The sequence below is a fragment of the Oncorhynchus kisutch genome, linkage group LG9 (genome assembly GCF_002021735.2).
Source record: "Oncorhynchus kisutch isolate 150728-3 linkage group LG9, Okis_V2, whole genome shotgun sequence".
Lineage (NCBI taxonomy): Eukaryota > Metazoa > Chordata > Actinopteri > Salmoniformes > Salmonidae > Oncorhynchus > Oncorhynchus kisutch.
This window is the reverse complement of record NC_034182.2, coordinates 35,186,086-35,211,543: the sequence shown is the minus strand read 5'-3', so window position 1 is coordinate 35,211,543 and position 25,458 is coordinate 35,186,086. Positions and strand designations below refer to the sequence as shown.

Here is a 25,458-nt window from a genome sequence, read left to right as displayed (position 1 = left end):
CCAAATAGCCTGAAACCATTGGTGGTAGCGTGCAAGTACATGAACCATTTCAGATGGAAAACAGATCCTCACAGTGTCCACAAAAACAACCTCTAGAGAGTCACTTATCTAAGAAGATCTATGCAAGAGAACCACTCCCTTTTAGCAGACTGACAAAGATGAAAAATGTGCATTTTTAAACAGACTTTAACCATTCCTCTAGTTAAGGTTGTCTATGACAAGGGTAAAACATGGCTTCATATAGCTCGTGTTTCCAACACTTCCAGCCTTGATACAACATTCTCATGACCGGCAGACATGAGTAGGAAGTGAACCTGCTTTGGTACAATGCCACCCTATTCTCTACTACTGGATCTGGATGTAGGCTCATCTATGGGGGAGCGAGGGCCTAACTTTGCATTCCCAGTCCTACCAGCCATTTCTGTCCCATCCCGAGGAAAGTCAAGTCACTCAAACCCCCTGGGGGGGGGGGGGGGGGGGCAGTTTGCTGCCTCAACCCGATTTACTGACCTTAGACTATATAGTCTGCCAGAACAGAGCGCCAGCCAGAGAGGGAGAGAAAATAAGAAGCAGATAGGAGAGGGGGCCAAAAGTACCCCATGTTCTCACAAACTACAGCCATGGTCTTATCTGCAGGCTCCTCATTGCACTGGCCTAGATTCTGGATCATTCCTCAGCCTGTATCCGTTTCACTGCATCTTAACAGTCAAGCTAAAACCAGCCGAATGTTAATTCCCACTCTGCAAAATGCAGCATTTCAAATAATAACATCTCTAGTCTAAAGTAATCCTTAGTGACTACTGTATATTTAGTGTAGCTTGAACTAGCACACATCTTTCAAACTAAAAACATTAACTTCTTGCCGTTTGCTGACCTCAACCGTCGTTCTAACTGAAAACGGGTGGAAATCCCGATCTAAATGCCCATAGCCTATGAAAGAGAGCACCAGATTTAGCGCTGATAACACAGTAAAATTACAATAGTGCGGAGTTTGAATAATGCATCTCCAGTCCAGTAGTTGCTTTGGTTTTTTCAGGCAATATTTTTACTTCCTATTAAAACAGATGCAGGAAGAAAATAGCACTGATTCAAACACTGACAACTTGAACAGCATTTCAGAGATATTCAGAAATCATTGTAACAAATTCTCCTGTACAGTCCAACAAAATAGTAGACCCATGGACATTCTGCCACCTTAGATAAATGGTTCCATTGACGGAGCTTTGCACAATCACCTCGGAGAAGCGGCATGGAAAAGAACAAGGGGGTGCTTTTCATGAAGTAAATAACCCTGACAATCAACTTGCTCAATGCACTTTAAAGATGCGAGACCTCTTAGGTTGATCTCTATGGTCACTTCCTTAGTGTTGTCACTCAAGTGTGTTGAGAATGAAGTAGGCATAAAAGAGACTGGCCAACACCGGCCTCAGATGGCAAGATAGGCCAAGTGTGCAAAGCAGTCAAGGTAAAGGGTGGATACTTTAAAGTATCTCAAATATTTTGATTAGTTTAACACTTTGGTCACTACATGATTCCATGTGCTATTTAATAGTCTTGATGTCTTCACTATTATTCTACAAAGTAGAAAATAGTGAAAATAAAGAAAAACCCTGGAGTAGGTGTCCAAACGTTTGACTGGTACTGTAAGTGCATTTTGGTTTTCTCCAGACTGGGTGCTACATTAACTTGGCCACGGGACATTGATACTGTACGACAGTAGCACCAAGGGTCCAACGAGGACTTTTCTGTCATCATTAAATCATACAGCCGAGTTAAGGGGGGGGGGGGGGGGGGGGGGGGGGATAAATAGTTTGAAAAGGCAGTTACAGGCATCTGGTCTGTGTGACCAAGGACAAATGAATGAATGGTAGACAGACAACTGACAATGTAGCACGGACTTCAGAAAAATGCAAAGGCAATCCCAATATCCTGGAGAATTATTTATTTATTTTTTTACATTTAAAATGTACACTTTAAAAAAAACTGAAAAAGTTCACTGGCCTAGCGTGACGTCCAACATATGCACCACACCGAACGCACTGCAACGCAATGCTGCGAGGCAAACACAGCCTTTGATTGGAAATGAAAGTAATCCTGGTGTATCAAAATGCAACGACGCGGTCGGTTTGAGCGAAGCGTAAATATTACTCACCTTTGAAAAATGTACCAGTTCGTAAATGCCTTTGTGACACACCCACTTGAGGCAATATAACTGGTATTCAGCCTTGAACAGATTACAAAAGCATTCCCCGTTGGCAATATGAGCTGGGTCCCTTTTTTAGCATGCCTTTGAAATGATATACAGTAAACTACATTTAAAAGGGTTAGTGGTTAACATATGGTAAAGTAAGCCTGTAACACACAACCTGTAGGTCAACCAATAAGGTAATGATTTTCTATTTAAGAGCAGTTTGTACATTGATCATCTGATTAGGCTACTTTGGCGTAACATTTTTTTATCAAATATTTTTACAAATTAAATACAATATACATGCAGTGAAGCTACTCAACAACTACGTCACATTGGTCATCGAACAGCCTCCCATCCAGAGCGACACAGAAGCAACCAGAGTCAACGCTCTGCTCAAGATCCCCCCCCCCCCAAACAGTTCCCAAAGAGCTGCCCCTCAACCATCCAAGACCTCCCCCACAGTCCCCCCGAAGAAAAAAAATCATAATTCCATCACCAACAAATTGAACAAAAGAGAAACATAAAGACAATGGAAAACAATGACAAAAACCATAACAGCAAGGCCAACTGAATATGTTGAGTGCATTGTATGGCAGTGTGACATTTATTTGACTATCATTGCCCAATAAGCATTTGCCAATATTGCATAATATACAGGAAGTTATAGCCTAATACACAAATGTACTCCCAACAGAGGCTTGTTTCAAGTTTAATTAGTGAGACATGGTTTGCTGAATAGATGGATTAAACTATTTGAAATGCCCTTCCCTAATGGACAATAAACTGTCAGTTTGAAGACTGTTGCAGAGACAACAGTGTCCTTTCCTCCCCCCAATCATTTAGCTTACAGGACACATGCAGCCAAAGACAAAATAGAAACAAAAAAACAAACCATAGAATCAATGCATCATAGCAAACAAATTTAGAGGGATTGGACTTTGAAGCACTAATATTCTTGCATGGCTTTGTTGACCAATGTGGAGGTGATTTGGCAACAGAAAAAACAGCAGGCCTTTAAGAGGTCCTCCCTTAAATGTGCAGTTGCCCAATAACAATCAACAATGTATATAAACCCTGGATTGTTGACGCCATCCATGTATGGATGTGAGGCAGGTAGTCTCGTGGTTAGAGTGTTGGACCCCGAGCTGACAAAGTAAAAATCTGGCGTCCTGCCCCTGAACAAGGCAGTTAACCCACTGTTCCTAGGCCATCATTGAAAATAAGAATTTGTTCTTAACTGACTTGCCTAGTTAAATAAAAGGGGGAAAAATTAAATTGAGAAGCTTTGAAACCACCAGTAGGCAATATGGGAACTCCCCAGTAGGACTGGAATTCTACAGTATTTCGTTTACATGTTTCAAGGACAAAATTACATGCATTTGTGTATGTTTTTATTGTAGTCGAGACATTAATATCTAAAACATATACTTTAAGGGAAAAAAAAATGTTAACCTCACAATTGAAAAGGTATGCAGTATGGTTTCTAATAGAATAAATGTGGCAAAAACGAATGTAGAAATTAATACATTAATTTAATCTATATCTTTTTTATTTTTTTTTTATTTTTTTTACAATGGGGGAGTGCCAAGACCAAGATAGAGGAACGGTGACTTCAAAACAGCGCCCCCTGTCAGTCAACTAGTGTATATACAAATCATTGGTAACAATGAATCTGCAGTGCAGATCACAGTCCCTGCAACATGTAGCCATTTCACCGTGGCCCAAATAGAGAATAAAATGTGGCATTGCGTTCGGTTTCCTTGTCTGGTTAATACAAAGTTCGGGATTGCAGAGGTTGAGAGAACTTTGGCAAAGCAAGTAGACTAGTTTGGTGTTCCATCAAATCGTGGTGCGCGTTTCTCGAACCAACGACGGGTAGGTGGTAACCGTGTTCTAAAACAATTTCTCGTCAGTGGAGTATCGTTCGATCCCATAGAGGGCGGTGGGTGTTTGTTTGTCAAGTAGGACGTCTAATATTAGGATATTTAGCACCCTTTGACGCCCACAATAATGCAAAATCATCAGTTTACAAGGTATGGACTACTTGTTCAACAACTTGACTATGTCAAGTGCTTACAGAGACAAGGACAATATACTGGTTAACCTTCCCAACGAACAAATAAGTGTAGAGCTAAAAGCATTTTACATTTACCTGCCTTTCACGGTCCTAAAACATAGTTTTTTGACGGTCTTACATTAGAGCAACGGGCTACTTTATTTCAAAGCACCTGTGTTACTTAACGTTTAAACAGCATTTCTATGTTGACTATTGCAACATAGAATGACATCCGTCTTACCCGACATTTTTGAGTCTTTGGCCGCAACAGAGTTCTGTCCATCGGTAAGCCCCTGCGACGATGATATCTGGGCGGACTGGGTCATTGAATCTGCCATTTTCCTGTAATTTCACAATATTCTGCACAGTAACGGTGAGAATAAATGTTGTTATTGCTGTCCTTAAAATAACCTTTTCTTCCGACTTTCCTCCTATTCCCAAAGAGCTGGGTGCAAGTGTCACCGAGCCTGTGCACCTTCACGCGCACGTACTGAAGCGCTGTGAGTGTACAGGACCGAAAGAGCGAAACAAGGCGGACATTTGACGTTAGCTCATTTAAAGGGCTATACCCAACATTTTCCCATTGTGTTTATAAATGTATAGCCTGTTTTTGGCAAAAAAGGCAGTTTTACAAAATGTAGCAGTATGTCCAACCGGCCTCAGAACCGCAGACCACGTAAAACTGCCTTTGAGGCAGCTTATGGTAGAGAAATGAACATTAAATTCTCTGACAACAGCTCCAGTGGACGCCAATTGCACGTCGTGTGGGCAAGCGTGGTCTGCGGTTCTGAGGCCGGCGGTTCTGAGGCCGGTTGGACATACTGCTACATTTTGTAAAACTGCCTTTGAGGCAGTTTATGGTAGAGAAATGAACATTAAATTCTCTGACAACAGCTCCAGTGGACGCCAATTGCACGCTCCCTAAAAAACTTCTGTGCACAACATTTGAAAGGAAAACCCTTTTTGTGCTTATGAAACATTTATTTTATTTCAGCTCATGAAACATGGGACCAACATTTTCCATGTTGCGTTTATATTTTTGTTTAGTGTAGTTCAATTGCTTCTGAGTATTTTGTAATGTGTATTACACTGGGCAGAACTACACTCCAATGCATTTTTTAACAAGATACTTTCAAGAGCTGTAATTTGTATTTTCCAAATACAAAATACTATATATATTATTCTTAATTATAGCTGTTCACTATTTTGTGGTCCCCTTTCACCCTGCATTGATATCAGAAGTCTGATTGCACTATGGTGTGATAACAGCATCTGCTAAGTAAATTAATAATAAATGTGTATGAAAAAATAGACAATCGCAAAGCATGCTAAGTATTATGCTAATGAGCTCCACCCAAATCAAGTTTTTTTCTGGAAGGGCTATGGCTTTTGTCAAAATTGACTTTATTAGCAGGTTAGGATAATTAGATAAAGCTGTATTCCATCTAGACATGCCCCCTGAAACAAGGCCAATAATAATACCCAGTGTGCTTTGCAGTTCATTTTGGTATGTTCATTTCCACACATACATTTAGGTCATTCAGCAGAAACTAGTTTCCAGAGTGACTCAAGTCAGTGCATTCAACTAAGGTAGATAAAACAACACATATCACAGTCACAGCAAGTAAATGTAATGTTTCTGTAACTGTTACTGAGAATGTTGTTTCTGTTTGGGCTTGCTACTTGCAAATGTAAAACTGTATTTCAATTAAATACATTTCAAAATACAAGTCTCTGTGATTTATTTTGATGCCTTGATCTTTATGGTATTTTGTCATTTTATTTAATCATTTTTGCCCATCCCTGCCTATGCAATATCACATTTCTGTATAAAACATTGCCTTAACCTAGTTGTCTGGGGAACTACTAGGTGACATTATATAAAATGATCAGACTAGGTTCTAAAAGTCTTTTTGTGTTTGCCAACCATTTAAGGCACTATAATGAAAGCCTATTTTTATTTAATGCTGTGTCTCACGGATGCCTGAATGTGATTTTAAAATGTGATTAAAAAATGACTTGCCTACAGAAAAACGTTAATGAGTTAATTTGAAAAAAAAAAAATGTGGGGGTGTACCCGCCTCTTCATGATGTAATGTTTATCACGAGACTTGCTATCAATGTTTCAATAAACGCGTTATTATGTTGTCTTCTCCGGTGATCTTATTTAGAACGTTTTGGCAACAATGGTGTAAAGTTGAACTACATTTCCATACATGCATCTGTCCAGTCAATAAAGGAAGGACAAAAGGGGTCTCGTTCAAACACGTTTAAACTGAGCGCCGGGTGCGCAGCTTAGTAGAGCTGCAAATACTTTGAACTGTCTAATCTTCGATTAAGCACGACTCTGCATTGTTGGTAGCTATTTGAAGGCGCGCCAAAGTTCTGACACATTTGAACAGACCGAATACAGTCATAGAACTGCGCGGCAAAAGCAAGGCACAAACAAAAACATGTGGATGTAGCATTGAACTAACGGGTGCGTATTCGCTTTCTTTCGAAATATTAATAAGCTTACGAGCGGGCTATGAGTTCGGGAAGGTTTGTAAATCGATTGGAATACACATAATAGTTGTATTTTCATGTAGTTGTGCATGTTTTGCTATTATACCTGCTAGCATAGCTGGCTAGCTTTGGCATATTACATAGCCTATTTGCATATTGTTGCTAACTGCACCTGCCTGTCAATCAAATTCCTCAACCTTCGTGTTTGGTCTTGACCAAAAATTAATCTTAATAGCTTATTGTTAATTTTATGATCTTGTGTGGGGTGGTGAAATTTTATCGAACCATTTAAACTATCATGCTATTATCTGGGTTTGATATTTATTTTACAACATTGTTATTAGCGAGTTAGCCCAATATTTGTACCCAGTATTAGTTAAACTTTTTTTTTATAAACCTATTTTGCGTAATGAATGGATATTTGTGCCACGCCCACTTAGGCTGGTCAGTCTACAGTTTTTTTTTGCACAAAGTGAAAGAAGCCATACAAAGGCCTTTGAGTGTTAGGGGAAAATACAGTATAACTGATTTCAATGTGTGTGCTGGTACTGATTTACACTTTGCTCTCATCCAGCCCCTATGACATCACTGCAGCTGAGAGTGGAGAAGACACACCGGCCTAGTGAGTGACTGCGAGCTGTGACGGAGGAGAGGGTTCGACATGGGACTACACTCAGCCCAGAAGAAACACTTTCCCCTAAAGGGGATCGATGGTGTGGTTGCGTTGTTCGATGCGGAGCTCCGTAAACCCGAACCGGACCTGGCCCTTCTCTCATTGGTCCTGGGCTTCGTTGAACACTTCCTGGCCGTGAACCGGGTCATACCAATAAACGTCCCGGGGGTGCGCTTCGAGCCACTGGAGCCAGACTGTCCAAACTCCTGCTTCCCTACAGTGGAGTTAGGGATGCTGTCGGCCCTACGTGAGCGTTTTACTGCCCAAATCCGGGGAGCAGTGGACCTGTCTCAGTACCGCAGGCCTGCTGGTGGATCCAGCAGGGAACTGGTGAAGAAGGTGTCTGACGTCATCTGGAACAGCCTGAGCCGCTCCTACTTTAAGGACCGCGCCCACATCCAATCCCTCTTCAGTCTCATCACAGGTAGGATTTGGTGTACATGGCTGATCAAATCATATGTCTTATTCTATCCTTTTAAAAGGCTAATTGATCATTAGAAAAACTTATGAGGACTTGTGAGGCATCTGTTTCTCAAACTAGACCCACTAATGTACTTGTCCTCTTGCTCAGGTGTGCACCGGGGCCTCCCACTCCTCTTTCTATTCTGGTTAGAGACAGTTTGCGCTGTACTGTGAAGGGACAACACAGCGTTGTATGAGATCTTCAGCTTCTTGGCAATTCCTCACATGGAATAGCCTTCATCAGAACAAGAATAGACTGACGAGTTTAAGAAGAAAGTTCTTTGTTTCTGGCCATTTTGAGCCTGCAATCGAACCCACAAATGCTGATACTCCAGATACTCAACTAGTCTAAAGAAGGCCAGTTGTATTGCTTCTTTAATCAGAACAACCGTTCTTCTGTGCTAACATAATTGCAAGAAGGTTTTCTAATAATCAATTAGCCTTTTAAAATTATACATTTGGAATAGCTAACACAACGTGCCATTGGAACACAGGAGTGATGGTTGCTGATAATAGGCATCTGTACGCCTATGTAGATATTCAATTTTTAAAAATCCAGCTACAATAGTCATTTACAACATTAACAATGTCTACACTGTGTTTCTGATCAATTTGATGTTATTTTAATGGACAAAAAATGTGCTTTACTTTCAATAACAAGGACTTTTCCAAGTGACCCCAAACTTTTGTGTGTGTGCATGGGGGACAGATAGTATCAGTCAAACGTTTGGACACACCTACTCATTCAAGGGTTTTTCTTTAGTTCCCAAAAAACTGTTAAACAAATCAAAATATATTTGAGATTCTTTAAAGTAGCCATTCTCTCAACAAGCTTCACCTGGAATGCTGTTGGAATGCTTTTCCAACAGTCTTGAATGAGTTCCCACATATGCTGAGCACTTGTTGGCTGCTTTTCCTTCACTCTGCGGTCCAACTCATCCCAAACCATCTCAATTGGGTTGGGTGATGATTGAGGCCAGGTCATATGATGCAGCACTCCGTCATTCTCCTTGGTCAAATATCCCTTACACAGCCTGGAGGTGTGTTGGGTCATTGTCCTGTTGAAAAACAGATAGTCCCACTAAGCGCAAACCAGATGGGATGGCGTATCGTTGCAGAATGCTGTGGTAGCCCTGCTGGGTAAGTGTGCCTTGAATTCTAAATAAATAACTGAGTGTCACCAGCATAGCACCATCACACCTCCTCTATGCTTCACGGTGGGAACCACACATGCAGAGATCATCCGTTCGCCTACTCTGCGTCTCACAAAGACACGGCGGTTGGAACCAAACATCTCAAATTTGGACTGATCAGACCAACTGACAGATTTCCACCGGTCTAATGTCCATTGCTCGTGGATCTTGGCCCAAGCAACTCTTCTTATTATTGGTGTCCTTTAGCAGTGGTTTCTTTGCAGCAATTCAACCATGAAGGCCTGATTCACACAGTCTCCTCTGAACAGTTGTTGTTGATGTGTCTGTGACTTGAACTCTGACACATTTATTTGGGCTGCAATTTCTGAGGCTGGTAACTCGAATGAACTTATCCTCTGCAGCAGAGGTAATTCTGGGTCTTCTTTTCCTGTGGCGGTCCTCATGAGAGCCAGTTTCATCATAGCGCTTGATGGTTTTTGCGACTGCACTTGAAGAAACTTTCAAAGTTCTTGAAATGTTCCAGATTGACTGACCTTTATGTCTTCAAGTAATGATGGACTGTCGTTTCTCTTTGCTTATTTGAGCTGTTCTTCCCATAATATGGACTTGGTCTTTTACCAAATAGGGCTATCTTCTGTATATCATCCCTACCTTGTCACAACACAACTGATTGACTAAAACGTATTAAGAAGGAAATAATTGTTGCTAATTAACTTTTAAGAAGGCACACTTGTTCTTTTGAAATGCATTCCAGGTGACTACCTCATGAAGCTGGTTGAGAGAATGCCAAGCGTGTGCAAAGCTGTCATCAAGGCAAAGGGTGGCTATTTGAAGAATCTCAAATATAAAATATATTTTGATTGGTTTAAAAGCTTTTGGGGTACTACATGATTCCATTTGTGTTATTTCATAGTCTTGATGTCTTCACTATTATTCTGCAATGTAGAAAATTGTCAAATAAAGAAACCCTGGAATGAGTAGGTGTGTCCAAACATTTGACTGGTAGTGTGTACATTTTTAAAAATGTATTATTTATTGTGAGTGGGTCCGCCTGGGGTATGTTTGGGATGGGACGGTATGTAAGTGGGGAAAACAATTACAAAATAACCAGAAAAAGTAATGTTTTTTTGTTGTGTGTGATTTGTATTGCCCTTGTGACCCAATAAAAACCATTGTTCACAAACAGGAAAGCATGTTGTATAGTTTGACTAAAATACAAGGTTGTTTTGTCTGAATGAGGCTAAAGCTGTTACTAACTCAATCCTATTGCTTTTCTTTATTTTGAACAGGCACAAAGCTGGACAGCTCGGGGGTGGCCTTTGCAGTGGTGGCAGCGTGCCAGGTTCTGGGGCTGCGGGACGTTCACCTCGCCCTGTCCGAGGACCATGCCTGGGTCATCTTTGGCAAGAACGGAGAGGAGACCGCTGAGGTCACCTGGCACGGCAAGGGCAACGAGGACCGGAGGGGGCAGACAGTTGCCGCCGGTGTCGGCGAGAGGGTAAGTAAGGTACAGAGATACTTCCACCCCTTGCAATAACATTACCTTATAATAACATGCACTCACACACCTTTTTAATATAGCTACTTATCAACTACATAGAACTGCTGTTCTACACACACTCACCTTGAACTTGTAAACACAGTACAACACCTCTCAACCGTAACCCCCCATCTCCCCCCTGTCCTCCAGAGCTGGCTCTACCTGAAGGGCTCCTATATGAAGTGTAACAGGAACATGGAGGTGGCCTTCATGGTGTGTGCCATCAACCCTTCACTGGACCTGCACACTGACAGCTCTGAGATGCTACAGCTTCAACAGGTGTGACCACCATCAGCACATTGGGGATGATAAGTGTGATACAATGAATATTGTAAGGGGAGAGTTTAACCTAAAATGCACCTGTTGGCATCATCGAAGACATCAAGCTGGCTGGAACAGTAGTTTATATTTACCTCATAAATGCTTCTCTGTGTTGTCTCTGATCTTTTTCCTACACAGAGGCTTCTATGGCTGCTCTATGAGCGAGGAGACCTGGAAAGGTGATTATTTTTTTATCTCAAAAGCTTGTTGAATATACTAAATTAGTTTTGAAGTGTTGTGGTGAAAATGCTTATTGGTTTACATTCAAATGAATTATTTTCTGTGGTAAACATGTTTTATTGTTCTGTCATTTCAACCCAAGTCGCTCTTTGCCGTTGCTGTGCCTCAGATACCCCATGGCCATGGGCACCCTGGCTGATCTGGAGGACCAGGAGCCCCTCCCTGGCAAAGAGAACCCCTACACCATCCACCTTCAAGTGAGTGTGTGGATCTGCACACCAACATTGAAGCGGTGACATCTTGATTTGAAACGTCATCTTAAAAAAATCATCCTTGAGATATAATTTAATCAGCTCATTTTGAGGAGTTATTCATACCTTGCAAGTATGTGTGTTTTTTTTTTTAAATTCCAGGCTGTGAACTCTGCTAAGAAGTACTACAACAACGAACACATCTACCCTTTCATGTACCTGGCTGGCTACCACTACAGACACAGGGAGGTCCGGGAGGCACTGGGGGCCTGGGCCGAGGCTGCACAGGTCATGCAGGAGTAAGTTACTGGAGCAACAAGCTTAGCTACCTTCTGTATGCTCCTTACACTGCTGCTCTGTGTCAACTATCTGTGTTTTATGGTAAAAAGGTATGTTTGGCCCACAGAAATAACCTTTGGCATCATTCATTTAAGTGTCCCTTAACTTCCCTAATGTAATGCCTTATTGATTGTTTATGTAATGAAAAGAGTGGCACAGCGTTCTAAGGCACTGCATCGCAGTGCTAGAGGCGTCACACAGACCCGGTTTGGATCCTGGGCTGTATCACAACCGGCCATGATCGGGAGTCACACAGGGCGGTGCGCAATTTACCCAGCATTGTCCAGGTACGATGAGGGTTTGGCTGGGGGGGAGGGGGGTCGGCTTTACTTGGCTCATCGCGCTCTAGCGACTCTTTGTGGTGGGTCGGGTGCCTGCAGGCTGACCTCGGTCATCAGGTGAACGGTGTTAACTCCTATACATTGCTGCGGCTGGCTTCCGGGTTAAGCGAGCAGTGTTAAGAAGCGCGGTTTGGCGGGGCATGTTTTTTTGAGGACGTATGACTCGACCTTTGCCTCTCGAGCTCATTGGAGAGTTGCAGCGATGAGACAATTGAAATTGGATAGAAAAAGGGGGTAAAATACAACAACAACGAAGTTTACATAAATTATTATTAATTATTAGTATTGAAACCATGGATACTGAGGCAAACCCTGTTGACCATCTTTTGCTGAGGTATGCGAGGACAATTTACACCAGTTACTGTTTCACCTTTCTGACAGTAGGGGGCAGCAGATGTCTCAAACGTTAGTCTCTTAATTACAGTGTTTTGTAGACTTCAATCTGGAACAAGTTGTCTGACCATGTCCTTTCAGGCTAGCTTATGGTTTTGTATGGCACTATTCTCATTATATTGCATGCATATCTTCAAGGGGCATAATTCTGTCTGACTAACAGGGCGTGTGTTGCCTAAATACGATGTTCTCAGGACAAGCAATCGCAGGGAGCTTTCCTCCAGGCTTGGCTCTGATCCTCGTGGGGCAGTAAACCTGCACTTTACTCCTATTTAAACACTGTTCATCGGCCTGCAGGGGCTAAAAATACTAACCGACCCGATCACAGGGAACAGCCGACGGGGCCGATTTCCTCCTGTTTCTCTGTTGGTCTCTTTCTGTCTCTAGGATGTGTGCACCAGAAAGGCAAGTCGGTACATTCCCTCTCCTCTCGACTTCCCTTTACCTCTCTGCCTTTCCTGTTTCACACATTGTTCTTCAGTCTCGGCTCCCTCGGCTTGCTGTCACGACAACGAGGATCATGGCGTGTGATCTACCAACATAAATAACATGCCGTTTGAGTATTTTCTGTCATGTTTTTGGGTTCTTGAAAAAAAAGAAGGGATACAAGTGTTCACACATTTTAATATCCCTTTTACTGCATACGTGGAAAATAAATAACCTAATTGAATGAATGAAAGGTCATCATGAACTGATCTCATGTGCTTTATAACAATCTACAATGATCTCACTCCCCCAGCTACAACTACTTCCGCGAGGACGAAGAGATCTACAAGGAATTTTTCGACATCGCCAACGACGTCATCCCCACCCTGCTGAAGGAGACGGCTGCAGCTGCCGAGAGCGGAGGGGAGGGAGGGGAAAAGGTACAATTCCACTAGTCATTACATCATTAAGAACCGAATAAATATTTTTCCACTTCTCATTTTAATCTCATGTCCCAGAATGATGCATTAATAATATCTCATATGACAGCTGCCTTTCATTGATGTATTGAATGGACCCCATTCATCTATCTATTATCTACTCATTTCCTTCCTATGTTCCATTAATTTCTCTTCCCTCTCTCTCGCCCCCTTTCTTCCCTCTCTCTCGCCCCCCTCTCTTCCCTCTCTCTCGCCCCCTTTCTTCCCTCTCTCGCCCCTTCTCTTTCCACCTCAGGACCAGCCCATACAGGCCGCCGCCCTCTCGGCCCTCCAGGACCCAGAATGCTTTGCCCACCTGTTGCGGTTTTATGACGGTATCTGTAAGTGGGAGGAGGGAAGCCCCACCCCCGTCCTCCACGTGGGCTGGGCCACCTACCTGGTCCAGTCCCTCAGTCGTTTTGACGCACAGGTAATCACACCACCACAAGACTGGACTATCCCTTTAAAGGCATCCCTAGTCACTTTATAACCCATTTAACCCAACTAGATGTTTTCACAAACCACCCTTTAAAGACTATTATATCCTTGTTCACTGTTACATCCTCCACAGATTCGTCAGAAAGTGTCTATCATCACCAAAGAGCCGGAGCCCCAGGACGACGACGACCAATCCAGCGAGGACCCCCGCGAGGGGCGAAGACGTGGGCCGAGACGTGAGTCCAAACTGGAAGACCAAGCTTCCCCTCCTACACAATCCACCCCCACCACCCCTGTCCCACCACCAACCCAGCCCGCCCAGGCCAAGAAAGTAGGTGGGGAGGGTGGGACGCGGCGTCGCTCCTCAGGACTCCGCGGAGGAGACCCAGAAGGCAAGGCCAAGTCCCCCAGCCCGGTGCCCTCTCCTGCCCAACAGCTGCCTTCCCCCAGCATGGGTCCCCTGGTGGCCTTCCAGAGCAAGAAGATGAAAGGAATGAAGGAGCTGCTGTCGGCAGCCAAGATCAACTCCAGTGCCATCAAGCTCCAGCTCACCGCCCAGTCACAGGTTCAAATGAAGAGGCAGAAGAGCACGCAGTCGGGAGACTACACCATGTCGTTCATGAAGCGCCAGCGCAAATCTCTGTAGAAGGAGAACTCTGGCTGTAGAACTTTCTCCAGCCTGGTTCCCATGTCTGGTTGTGTTGTATAGCCAACTCTCATGGTCATTGTCATAGGAGTGTCTATACAGCACAAACAGATCTGGAACCAGGCTAGAGTTTCTATTGGGAGAAAACAAAGGGAGACTGACTGTAGGACTGAATGAGAGGCAAGGCAATACACACAACTGATGCATCAGCGATGAGCTTTTTATTTTTTTTATTTTTAAGGTTATTTTAGCAATCATATCATAAGTCCTGTTAAGGTCATAAGAGGGTCGGTAAGAACATGACACACGTGTCCATGTGGAGTAAGTCACTTTAATCAAGTTTGAACAGATTTGTCAACCAAGTCATTCTTTTTAATCTTGTGATTCAAAAATGATTGTGTATCATAGGCCGTTTAAAACATTAAATTGCTGTCACTTTGTGTGGATCTAATGGGCAGTAGTGCACATCAACTCTTTGATACTGATTTATGTGTAGAAGCTCTGTAAAGCCAAAGTAATGGTGAAAACACCCTGTCCCAGAACCTGTTTTGGAATGGGGGAATTGCTCTGTTAGAAAGCAGTCTGAATTCCATTCTATATTTTCTGCCCTTGAATCTTAATTTTCATCTTTTTGATTGAAATCCCTGGAAGTGATTCGGACTATTACTGTGTAACAATGTCCAACTCTGTTACGTTGGCTCTTTATATGCTAGCTATTTGTTGCCTTATACTTTGCCTTTTTTTTCTAATGTAGGTGGCCTTCAGTTGAGACTAGCCAGAGCTGCAATAGGCAATAGAAAGTGACCAGAAAGACCACACACTGTTTAAATGGGATTGCTGTAGGTGTCCCTGGTAGCTACATTCAGTAGTATTTTGCTTGATAACTTGTTTGTTTTTTATCTGCAGATAATAAAATAAGTTAAAATGATACCCTTTCTCTTTTTAATATTGTGGAAGTACTGTTGCACATGTCATGAAGGGGTATTCATAGATGTCTGGGATGTACAGTGTGCATCTGCCTGTTTGTTTTCCTGAGTGGTAATATTTTGTTATATATCAGGAAAACACTTGGGATTTGAGATCACTTGACTTGGATATACGACGGTGCATTAATACATCGATCAAATGTATTTATAAAGCACCTTTTTATATCAGGAGATATCACAAAGTGCTTATACAGAAACCCAGCCTACAACCCCAGTTGTGATTCGGCTAGAATAAGATGAATGACTGGAAAGAAGACTAGTATTTGTGGCTATTTGCCTGTCAGAATTGTGGTGGAGTATTGCGCTCCAGGGTTTACTGGAACTATAACGTGCGTCCAGTGGTTGATTCGCTGGATGTGTTGTCATGAATGAATAAAAACGTGCATGTGAGTCCAGGCGCAGTTCAGTCTGTAAGCATGGATACCACTATTGGAGTCTCGTTTTTGGACCCGTTGAAAGATTACGAGTTAATTCATCGCATTGGGACTGGCACGTATGGTGATGTGTTCAAGGTGAGTGGGGAAAATGTCAGATCGGCTTGGAGATTAGCACACGTACGCGTTTTAATAAACTCCATATGGGTTAGGTTAGTGCGCCGTGTCACGTAGCCTAGCTATTTAAAGTTAGTTTTTATTCCACAATTGAAATATTGTTCGATTTTATGTTGACAGGCTACAACTTTAAAACAGGATAAAAGCTACCATATTGTTTTAATCAATGCGCCCTTTAAAATCTAATCAAACTTTTAAGCACGTAAATAACATAATATAGGCTACCATTTAAAACGTTTTATTACCACAACCAATACCAAGGGATATGCAGGTAAAGTTGGCGGTATGTCGCCCCTGCCTGGCTTGTTGCTATTTGAGAATAATGCGGGTATAGGAGAGATAGAGTACGTGCACACATGTTAATGATGCTCGGTGCCTATAATGCCCATTCCACTGGCTAGTAGTTCATCTTCGACTGATCAGTGTTCAGAGCTCAGACATTCCATTCCATTGTGTTAGACCTGCTTTACACTCTCAGCAATACCTTTTTTTTCTGTGCTGCTTTTGTGACAGAAGAATAGTCTATTTCATATATCACCGTTTAAATCGGGTGGATGATACAAGATATCAAGTTTGAAGGACACTGACTTAATGCAAAATGCATCAGCACTGTTTAATGGATCTTGGCTGTTGACGCCCAATTTATGTTGAAAGGTATTTTTTTGATTAGTCGCTTCTATTTTGACTCAGTGATGTGAGCTGCGGGAAACAAACATCCTGTAATCCCACCCTGAATGTCTCATACATGCATCCTGCGAGGGAGACCGACTCAGATTGTTGCGTGCCTCTCCTCCCCTACCCGAAACATTTCCTATCCAATAGGCTACCAATGTAAACAGACATACAATGGAAAACATTTACTGTAAGCACAATTATGTTAACTTTTGGGCTAATGCACTCTGTTGAACTCTGCATCCAGTAAATAAAGCATGTCTGGTTGCAGGGGTGTATGCTGGACGAAGAACAGATGTATGAACAATTCAAAATATCCCTTAGAAATGCACTTTCTCTCAGTCTCGAAGTTACGTAATGTGCACCCCCCATGCCTTAGACACATGTAAATGCCCGGGCTGTGCCTGCTTGCTGTGAATGAGGAAATTGTTACTGTCCCACAGACAATGGCCTGTTGTCATCCCCCACTACCTCTCCTTACTCTTCTTCTCCTCCACTGTTCTGTTTCTCCAGCTTCAGTGGAGCTGCCTGGAGGTCAGGGGTCAAACAACCGGCCCTATTGCCTAGTGGGCTCTCTGACTGTATGGACATTCAAGGTGACCATTGTCCACAAGATCCACAAAACCTCTTGCTACCCAGCTGAGGGATCAGTTTTCAAGTGTGTGATCATTTGTGGCTATGTAACTAATAGAAAGTATGTCCCTCGCTGCATAGTCAAGAATGGTTTCTTTTCCTGATAATCGCAAAGACCTTTCTTTTATGAGTGAATAGTTCCTTTTGTCTTGTGTTCTGGTGTGCATGCAAAAGTAAGCCGAAGACAGGATGAGCAGAACGTACGTACATTCATAGTTATATGCTTGTTATGACCTGACTGAGATTGCCTGGGGTTCGATGGTGGGGGAAAACCCACAGAACAGAAAACTGTTTCACAAACCAGCAGCCGCACTGCAGAGCCCAGTCATCACTGTCACACTGTGGGCTGCAGGTCATTTGTCACTGCACGTTACATCACGCACACACTACCATGTGCGCTGTTACTGCAGTTGTGGGCCTATCTATCTCTCACTGAATATCATTCATGTTCCAAGGCCAGTTTAATGCAACACGCTACTGAAATGTGTCATACAGGAAATCTGTCTGTGTTTTTGTTGTATGTCATTTCCACTCTGATTCAATCAAACTTTGTGAGAAAGAACTTATGGAATTTTGATCAAAGTTTTGTCTTCAGTCCCATTGTCTGTAACTCTATCCCACAGCACACTGTTATTTCAGGCTGCCCAGTGACCAACCTTATAAGAGACATTACTGTCACTTCAGTCACAGGAAGTGCTCTCGTATAACGGGGAAAGAAACATGAATTTGGTGTTGCCGAGCATCAGGTTTTGTTTACAGGCAACCTGATAGCCCATTGGCTGATTCTATGCTTGTTGTGCATAGAGAGAGCTAAGGGCCTTAAAACCTGACGTCACATCAACGTTTGACCTTTCTGAAAGAATGGGAGCAATACATATTTACAGGACAAAACAGGAGGAAATAGACGAATGTCGGATGGACAGTGGATGAACGTCGGATGGACATCGGATGGACAGTGGATGACCGTCGGATGGACAGTGGATGAACGTCGGATGGACAGTGGATGACCGTCGGATGGACAGTGGATGAACGTCGGATGGACAGTGGATGAACGTCGGATGGACAGTGGATGACCGTCGGATGGACAGTGGATGACCGTCGGATGGACAGTGGATGACCGTCGGATGGACAGTGGATGACCGTCGGATGGACAGTGGATGACCGTCGGATGGACAGTGGATGACCGTCGGATGGACATTGCAAACAACATCCTTTGGATTCAAAAGCAGGGACTTTTCGCTCAGCACTTGTCACATAATGGCTGATGTCCCAATATAAACCATGTCGATGACCTTGACACTTCTAAAGCTCTAAGTCTGTCTGCATCCGAGTTTGAAGTGAAACCCTATTCCTTATGCATGCCCTGATAAAAAAGTAGTGCACTAAACAGGGAATAGGGTCGAGGAATGTACCACATCAGGCACCGACTTCATTAATAAGTGCATCGACGTCGTCGTCCCCACGGGGACTGTATGTACATATCCCAACCAGAAGCCATGGATTACAGGCAAAATACGCACTGAGCTAAAGGCTAGCTAGAGCTGCTGATTTCAAGGAGCGAGACACTAATACGGATGCTTTTAAGAAATCCCGCTACGCCCTCCAACGAACCATAAAACAGGCAAAGAGTTAACACAGGACCAAGATCAAATCCTACTACTCCGGCTCTGATGCTCGTTGGACGTGGCAGGGCTTGCAAACTATCACAGATTACAAAGGGAAACCCAGCCACGAGCTGTCCAGTGACGCGAGCCTACCAGGGCGCATACTGAGAGCATGCACTGACCAGCTGTTAAGAGTCTTCACTAGCATTTTCAACCTCTCCCTGATCCAGTCTGTAATACCTATATGTTTCAAGCAGACAACTATAGTCCCTGTGGCCAAGAATGCCAAGGTAACCTGTCTAAATTACTATCGTCCCATAGCACTCACATCTGTAGCCATGAAATGCTGTTCATTGCTCACATCAACAACATCATCCCAGGCCCTCTGGGCCCAATCCAATTCGCGTACTTCCCCAACAGATCCACAAATGACGCAATCTCTATTGCACTCCACACTTCCCTTTCCCACCTGGACAAAATTAACACCTATGTGAGAATGCTTTTCACTGACTAAAGCTCAGTGTTCAACACCATAGTGCCCTCCAAGCCCTCACACCTCCGCCACACTGACCCTCAACATGGGGCCTTTAGGTGTGCGTGCTTAGTCCCCACCTGTACTCCCTGTTCATTCATGACTGCATGGCCACGCATGACTCCAACACCATCATTAAGTTTGCAGACAACACAACAGTGGTAGGCCTGATCGCCGACGATGATGATGATGAGACGGCCTAAAGGGAGGAGGTCAGAGACCTGACAGTGTGGTGCCAGGACAACAACCTCTTCCTCAACGTCAGCAAGACAAAGTACATAATCGTGGACTATAGTAAACATTCACATAAACAGGGTTGTGGTGAAGCGGGTCGAAAGCTTCAAGTTCCTCGGTGTCCACATCACTAAGGACCTATGATGGTCCAAACCCACCAACACAGTCGTGAAGAGGGCATGACAACGCCTCTTCCCCCTCAGGAGGCTGAAAATATTCTCAAAAACAGTTGCACCATTGAGAGCATCTCGACTGGCTGCATCACTGTCTGGTATGGAAACTGCTTGGCGTCCGACCGCAAGGAGCTACAGAGGGTAGTGCGTACGGCCCAGTACATCACTGGGGATGAGCTGCCTGCCATCCAGGACCTCTATACCAGGCGGTGTCAGAGGAAGGCCCTAAAAATTGTCAAAGACTCCAGCCACCCAAGTCATAGACTGTTCTCTCTGCTACCGCACGACAAGCGGTACCAGAGTGCCAAGTCTGCAACCAAAAGGCTCCTGAACAGCTTCTACCCCCAAGTCATAAGACTGCTGAACAGTTAATCAAATGTCTACCCGGACTATTTACACTGACACCCTTGTTTTTGTTTTTTGCACTGACATTCTTGCACCGGCTCTATGAACACTCACTGGACTCTACCCACACACTCACTGGACTCTACCCACACACTCACTGGACTCTACCCACACACTCACTGGACTCTACCCACACACTCACTGGACTCTACCCACACACTCACTGGACTCTACCCACACACTCACTGGACTCTACCCACACGCTCACTGGACTCTACCCACACGTTCACCGGACTCTAAATCAAATAAAATAAAATAAAATGTTATTTGTCACATACACATGGTTAGCAGATGTTAATGCGAGTGTAGCGAAATGCTTGTGCTTCTAGTTCCGACAATGCAGTAATAACCAACAAGTAATCTAACTAACAATTCCAAAACTACTGTCTTATACACAGTGTAAGGGGATACGAATATGTACATAAGGATATATGAATGAGTGATGGTACAGAGCAGCATAGGCAAGATACAGTAGATGGTATCGAGTACAGTATATACATATGAGATGAGTATGTAAACAAAGTGGCATATTTAAAGTGGCTAGTGATACATGTATTACATAAGGATGCAGTCGATGATATAGAGTACAGTATATACGTATGCATATGAGATGAATAATGTAGGGTAGTAACATTATATAAGGTAGCATTGTTTAAAGTGGCTAGTGATATATTTACATAATTTCCCATCAATTCCCATTATTAAAGTGGCTGGAGTTGAGTCAGTGTCAGTGTCAGTGTGTTGGCAGCAGCCACTCAATGTTAGTGGTGGCTGTTTAACAGTCTGATGGCCTTGAGATAGAAGCTGTTTTTCAGTCTCTCGGTCCCAGCTTTGATGCACCTGTACTGACCTCGCCTTCTGGATGATAGCGGGGTGAACAGGCAGTGGCTCGGGTGGTTGATGATCTTTATGGCCTTCCTGTAACATCGGGTGGTGTAGGTGTCCTGGAGGGCAGGTAGTTTGCCCCCGGTGATGCGTTGTGCAGACCTCACTACCCTCTGGAGAGCCTTACGGTTGAGGGCGGAGCAGTTGCCGTACCAGGCGGTGATACAGCCCACCAGGATGCTCTCGATTGTGCATCTGTAGAAGTTTGTGAGTGCTTTTGGTGACAAGCCAAATTTCTTCAGCCTCCTGAGGTTGAAGAGGTGCTGCTGCGCCTTCTTCACGATGCTGTCTGTGTGAGTGGACCAATTCAGTTTGTCTGTGATGTGTATGCCGAGGAACTTAAAACTTGCTACCCTCTCCACTACTGTTCCATCGATGTGGATAGGGGGGTGTTCCCTCTGCTGTTTCCTGAAGTCCACAATCATCTCCTTAGTTTTGTTGACGTTGAGTGTGAGGTTATTTTCCTGACACCACACTCCGAGGGCCCTCACCTCCTCCCTGTAGGCCGTCTCGTCGTTGTTGGTAATCAAGCCTACCACTGTTGTGTCGTCCGCAAACTTGATGATTGAGTTGGAGGCGTGCGTGGCCACGCAGTCGTGGGTGAACAGGGAGTACAGGAGAGGGCTCAGAACGCACCACTGTGGGGCCCCAGTGTTGAGGATCAGCGGGGAGGAGATGTTGTTGCCTACCCTCACCACCTGGGGGCGGCCCGTCAGGAAGTCCAGTACCCAGTTGCACAGGGCGGGGTCGAGACCCAGGGTCTCGAGCTTGATGACGAGCTTGGAGGGTACTATGGTGTTGAATGCCGAGCTGTAGTCGATGAACAGCATTCTCACATAGGTATTCCTCTTGTCCAGATGGGTTAGGGCAGTGTGTAGTGTGGTTGAGATTGCATCGTGGTAGTCGTTTAGCTCAGTTACCTTAGCTTTCTTGGGAACAGGAACAATGGTGGCCCTCTTGAAGCATGTTGGAACAGCAGACTGGTATAGGGATTGATTGAATATGTCTGTAAACACACCGGCCAGCTGGTCTGCGCATGCTCTGAGGGCGCGGCTGGGGATGCCGTCTGGGCCACACACTCACTGGACTCTACCCACACACTCACTGGACTCTACCAACATGCTCACTGGACTACCCACACACTCACTGGACTCTAACCACACACTCACACACACACTACATATAATCACACATCCAAAATACAGTGCATTTGGAAAGTATTCAGACCCCTTGACTTTTTCCACATTTTGTTACGCTACAGCCTTATTCTAAAATGGATTAAATAGTTTTTCCCCCCTTATCAATCTACACATAATACCTCCATAATGACAAAACAAAAACATTTTTAGGAACATTTTTGCAAAATTTTAAATAAAAAACTGAAATATCACATTTAAGTATTCAGACCCTTTACTCAGTGAAGTTTCTCATGGTCTGAGAGTCCTTTATGTGCCTTTTGGCAAACTCCCAGCGGGCTGTTATGTGCCTTTTGCTGAGGTGTGGCTTCCGTCCGGCCACTCTACCATAAAGGCCTGATTGGTGGAGTGCTGGAGAGATGGTTGTCCTTCTGGAAGGTTCTCCCATCTCCACAGAGGAACTCTGGAGCTCCAGAGTTCCCATCGGGTTCTTGGTCACCTCCCTGACCAAGGCCCTACTCCCCCGATTGCTCAGTGTTGCCAGGCGGCCAGCTCTAGGAAGAGTCTTGGTGTTTCCAAACTTCTTCCATTTAAGAATGATGGAGGCCACTGTGTTCTTGGGGACCTTCAATGCTGCAGAATTTTTTTGGTACACTTCCCCAGAACTGTGTCGACACAATCTTGTCTCTGAGCTCTACAGACAATTCCTTCGACCTCGTGGATTGGTTTTTGCTCTGACATGCACTGTCAACTGTGGGACTTATATAGACAGGCGTGTGTCTTTCCAAATCATGTCATTACCACAGGTGGACTCCAATCAAGTTGTAGAAACATCTCAAGGATGATCAATGGAAACAGGATGCACCTGAGCTCAATTTCGAGTCTCATTGCAAAGGGTCTGAATACTACTGTACTTACGGTATTTCTGATTTTTATTTTTAGTATATGTGCAAAAAAAACAAAAAAACAGTAATGTGTGTAGATTTTATTGAGTTAATTTTAGAATAAGGCTGTAACGTAACAAAATGTGGGGAAAAAGTCAAGAGCTCTAAATACTTTCCGAATGCACTGTATGTACACACATGCAAATTGACGCCACACACACACACTTACACAATACATGTACATGGACACCTACATGTACATATTACCTCAATTACCTTGTAGCCCTGCACATTGACTCAGTACCGGAACTCCCTGTATGTAGCCTCTTTATAGTTATTTAATCTTTTCTCTATACATCAATGATGTCGCTCTTGCTGCTGGTGATTCTCTGTTCCACCTCTATGCAGACGACACCATTCTGTATACTTCTGGCCCTTCTTTGGACACTGTGTTAGCAAACCTCCAGATGAGCTTCAATGCCATACAACTGTCCTTCCGTGGCCTCCAACTGCTCTTAAATGCAAGTTAAACTAAATGCATGCTCTTTAACCAATCGCGACCCGCACCTGCCCTCCCGTCCAGCATCATCACTACTCTGGACGGTTCTGACTTAGAATATGTGGACAATTATAAATAACTAGGTGTCTGGTTAGACTGTAAACTCTCCTTCCAGACTCACATTAAGCATCTCCAATCCAAAATTTAATCTGGAATTGGCTTCCTATTTCGCAACAAAGCATCTTTCACTCATGCTGCCAAACATACCCTCGTAAAACTGACTATACTACCTACCTATCCTGGACTTCGGCGATGTCATTTATAAAATAGCCTCCAAAACTCTACTCAGCAAATTGGATGCAGTCAATCACAGTGCCATCCGTTTTGTCACCAAAGCCCCATATACTACCCACCACTGCGACCTGTATGCTCTCGTTGGCTGGCCCTCGCTTCATATTCGTCGCCAACCCACTGGCTCCAGGTCATCTATAAGTCTTTGCTTGGTAAAGCCCCACCTTATCTCAGGTCACTGGTAACCATAGCAGCACCCACCCGTAGCACCCACTCCAGCAGGTATATCTCACTGGTCACCCCCAAAGCCTATTCCCCCTTTGGCCGCCTTTTCTTCCAGTTCTCTGCTGCCAATGACTGGAACGAATTGCAAAAATCACTGAAGCTGGAGACTCATATCTCCCTCAATAACTTTAAGCATCAGCTGTCAGAACAGCTCACAGATCACTGTACCTGTACATAGCCCATCTGTAAATAACCCATCCAACTACCTCATCCCCATATTATTATTATTATAATTTTTTGCTCCTTTGCACCCCAGTATTTCCCCAGTATCTCAACTTGCACATTCATCTTTAATTGCTGAATAGTAATTTCTTCGCCACTACAGCCTATTTATTGCCTTACCTCCCTAATCTTACCTCATTTGCACACACTGTATTGTGTTATTGACTGTATGTTTGTTTATTCCATGTGTAACTCTATGTTGTTGTTTGTGTCACACTGCTTTGCTTTATCTTCGCCAGGTCGCAGTTGTAATTGAGAACTTGTTCTCAACTGGCCTACCTGGTTAAATAAATGTGAAATAAAATAAAAAATGGTGTTACTATTTCCTTTATTTATTTATTTATGCGAATGTTTACTTAATTTTTTAACGCTGCATTGTTGGGAAAGGGCTCGTAAAGTAAGCATTTCACTGTGAAGTCTATACCTGTTGTATTCGGCGCATTGTGACAAATCCAATTTGATTGAGGGTGCTATTTCGGATGCGTCCTGGGACTGTGTAGAACAGACAGGCCTCTCACCAACAGGCCTCTCACCATCCAACACACCCTGTCTCCTGCTGTTGCATCAATACAAGGTTATGCTGAATGTCAGAGATAGCAGGTGACCAGCCGGGCCAGAAAACCAGGAACTAACTAATATTGGGCCATTTATCATCAAGATGGCTGACTAGGGGGTTTGAGTCTTGGATGAATGCCCAGGGCCTCCAAACAGAGATGAAAATGCATTAAGAAAAAGATAATAGACTATTGTAAATAGAGCAATTGCAAGGAGTCATCAGCAAGTTGATGCAATAGACGTAAGGAAACATTGATTACTGTTGGTTTTGTTCCACTCTAATGGAATCTAGTGCTGTAGGCCTATGTCCTGCTGCTGACTAATATATGGCATTCTGTGGCCTGTATACTCTGTAGCCTGTTCACAGGAAAGTTCACACTAGTAATCACTCACAGCTAACTTTATCCTTTCCCTCAGGCTCGAAACATCAGGAGTTCAGCAATGGCAGCCATCAAAATAGTCAAACTGGATCCTGGTAAGTGAACAGCTCAGTGTTGTCAGACCTGTATTATGGGT

General features: G+C 43.7%; 3 protein-coding genes across 8 annotated transcripts in view; 2 read left to right on the top strand and 1 right to left on the bottom strand.

The window, feature by feature from the left end:
• Positions 1-4,947, bottom strand: part of LOC109897110 (reticulon-3-A) — a 34,207-nt gene extending 29,260 nt beyond the window's left edge. The window contains exon 1 of one of the 2 annotated variants that reach the window (XM_020491658.2): positions 4,489-4,947. In XM_020491658.2, coding sequence (XP_020347247.1) covers positions 4,489-4,585 — 97 coding nt within the window. In that variant the 5' untranslated portion in view covers positions 4,586-4,947. The remainder of the gene's footprint in view (positions 1-4,488) is intronic. The other variant, XM_020491657.2, reaches the window with a different exon arrangement.
• Positions 4,948-6,485: 1,538 nt separating this feature from the next.
• Positions 6,486-15,323, top strand: LOC109897108 (menin). Of its 4 annotated transcripts, none has more exons than XM_020491651.2 (10): positions 6,486-6,726; positions 7,327-7,849; positions 10,331-10,548; positions 10,732-10,860; positions 11,041-11,081; positions 11,225-11,339; positions 11,496-11,632; positions 13,146-13,272; positions 13,568-13,741; positions 13,883-15,323. In XM_020491651.2, exons 2-10 carry the CDS (start codon positions 7,414-7,416, stop codon positions 14,393-14,395), a joined length of 1,890 nt encoding a protein of 629 aa, XP_020347240.1. In that variant the 5' UTR covers positions 6,486-6,726; positions 7,327-7,413; the 3' UTR covers positions 14,396-15,323. The 4 variants fall into 4 exon arrangements, with proteins under 4 accessions (XP_020347240.1, XP_020347242.1, XP_020347243.1 ...); XM_020491653.2 differs by having other exon boundaries at positions 6,487-6,726; positions 10,331-10,539; XM_020491654.2 differs by having other exon boundaries at positions 6,489-6,726; positions 11,252-11,339.
• A 113-nt stretch (positions 15,324-15,436) lies between these two features.
• The window catches only part of LOC109897107 (mitogen-activated protein kinase kinase kinase kinase 2-like), a 45,553-nt gene continuing 35,531 nt past the window's right edge, over positions 15,437-25,458 (top strand). For both annotated transcript variants that reach the window (XM_031832485.1, XM_020491650.2), the window contains exons 1-2: positions 15,437-15,893; positions 25,360-25,417. In XM_031832485.1, the coding sequence (XP_031688345.1) occupies positions 15,750-15,893; positions 25,360-25,417 (202 nt within the window). In that variant the 5' untranslated portion in view covers positions 15,437-15,749. The remainder of the gene's footprint in view (positions 15,894-25,359; positions 25,418-25,458) is intronic.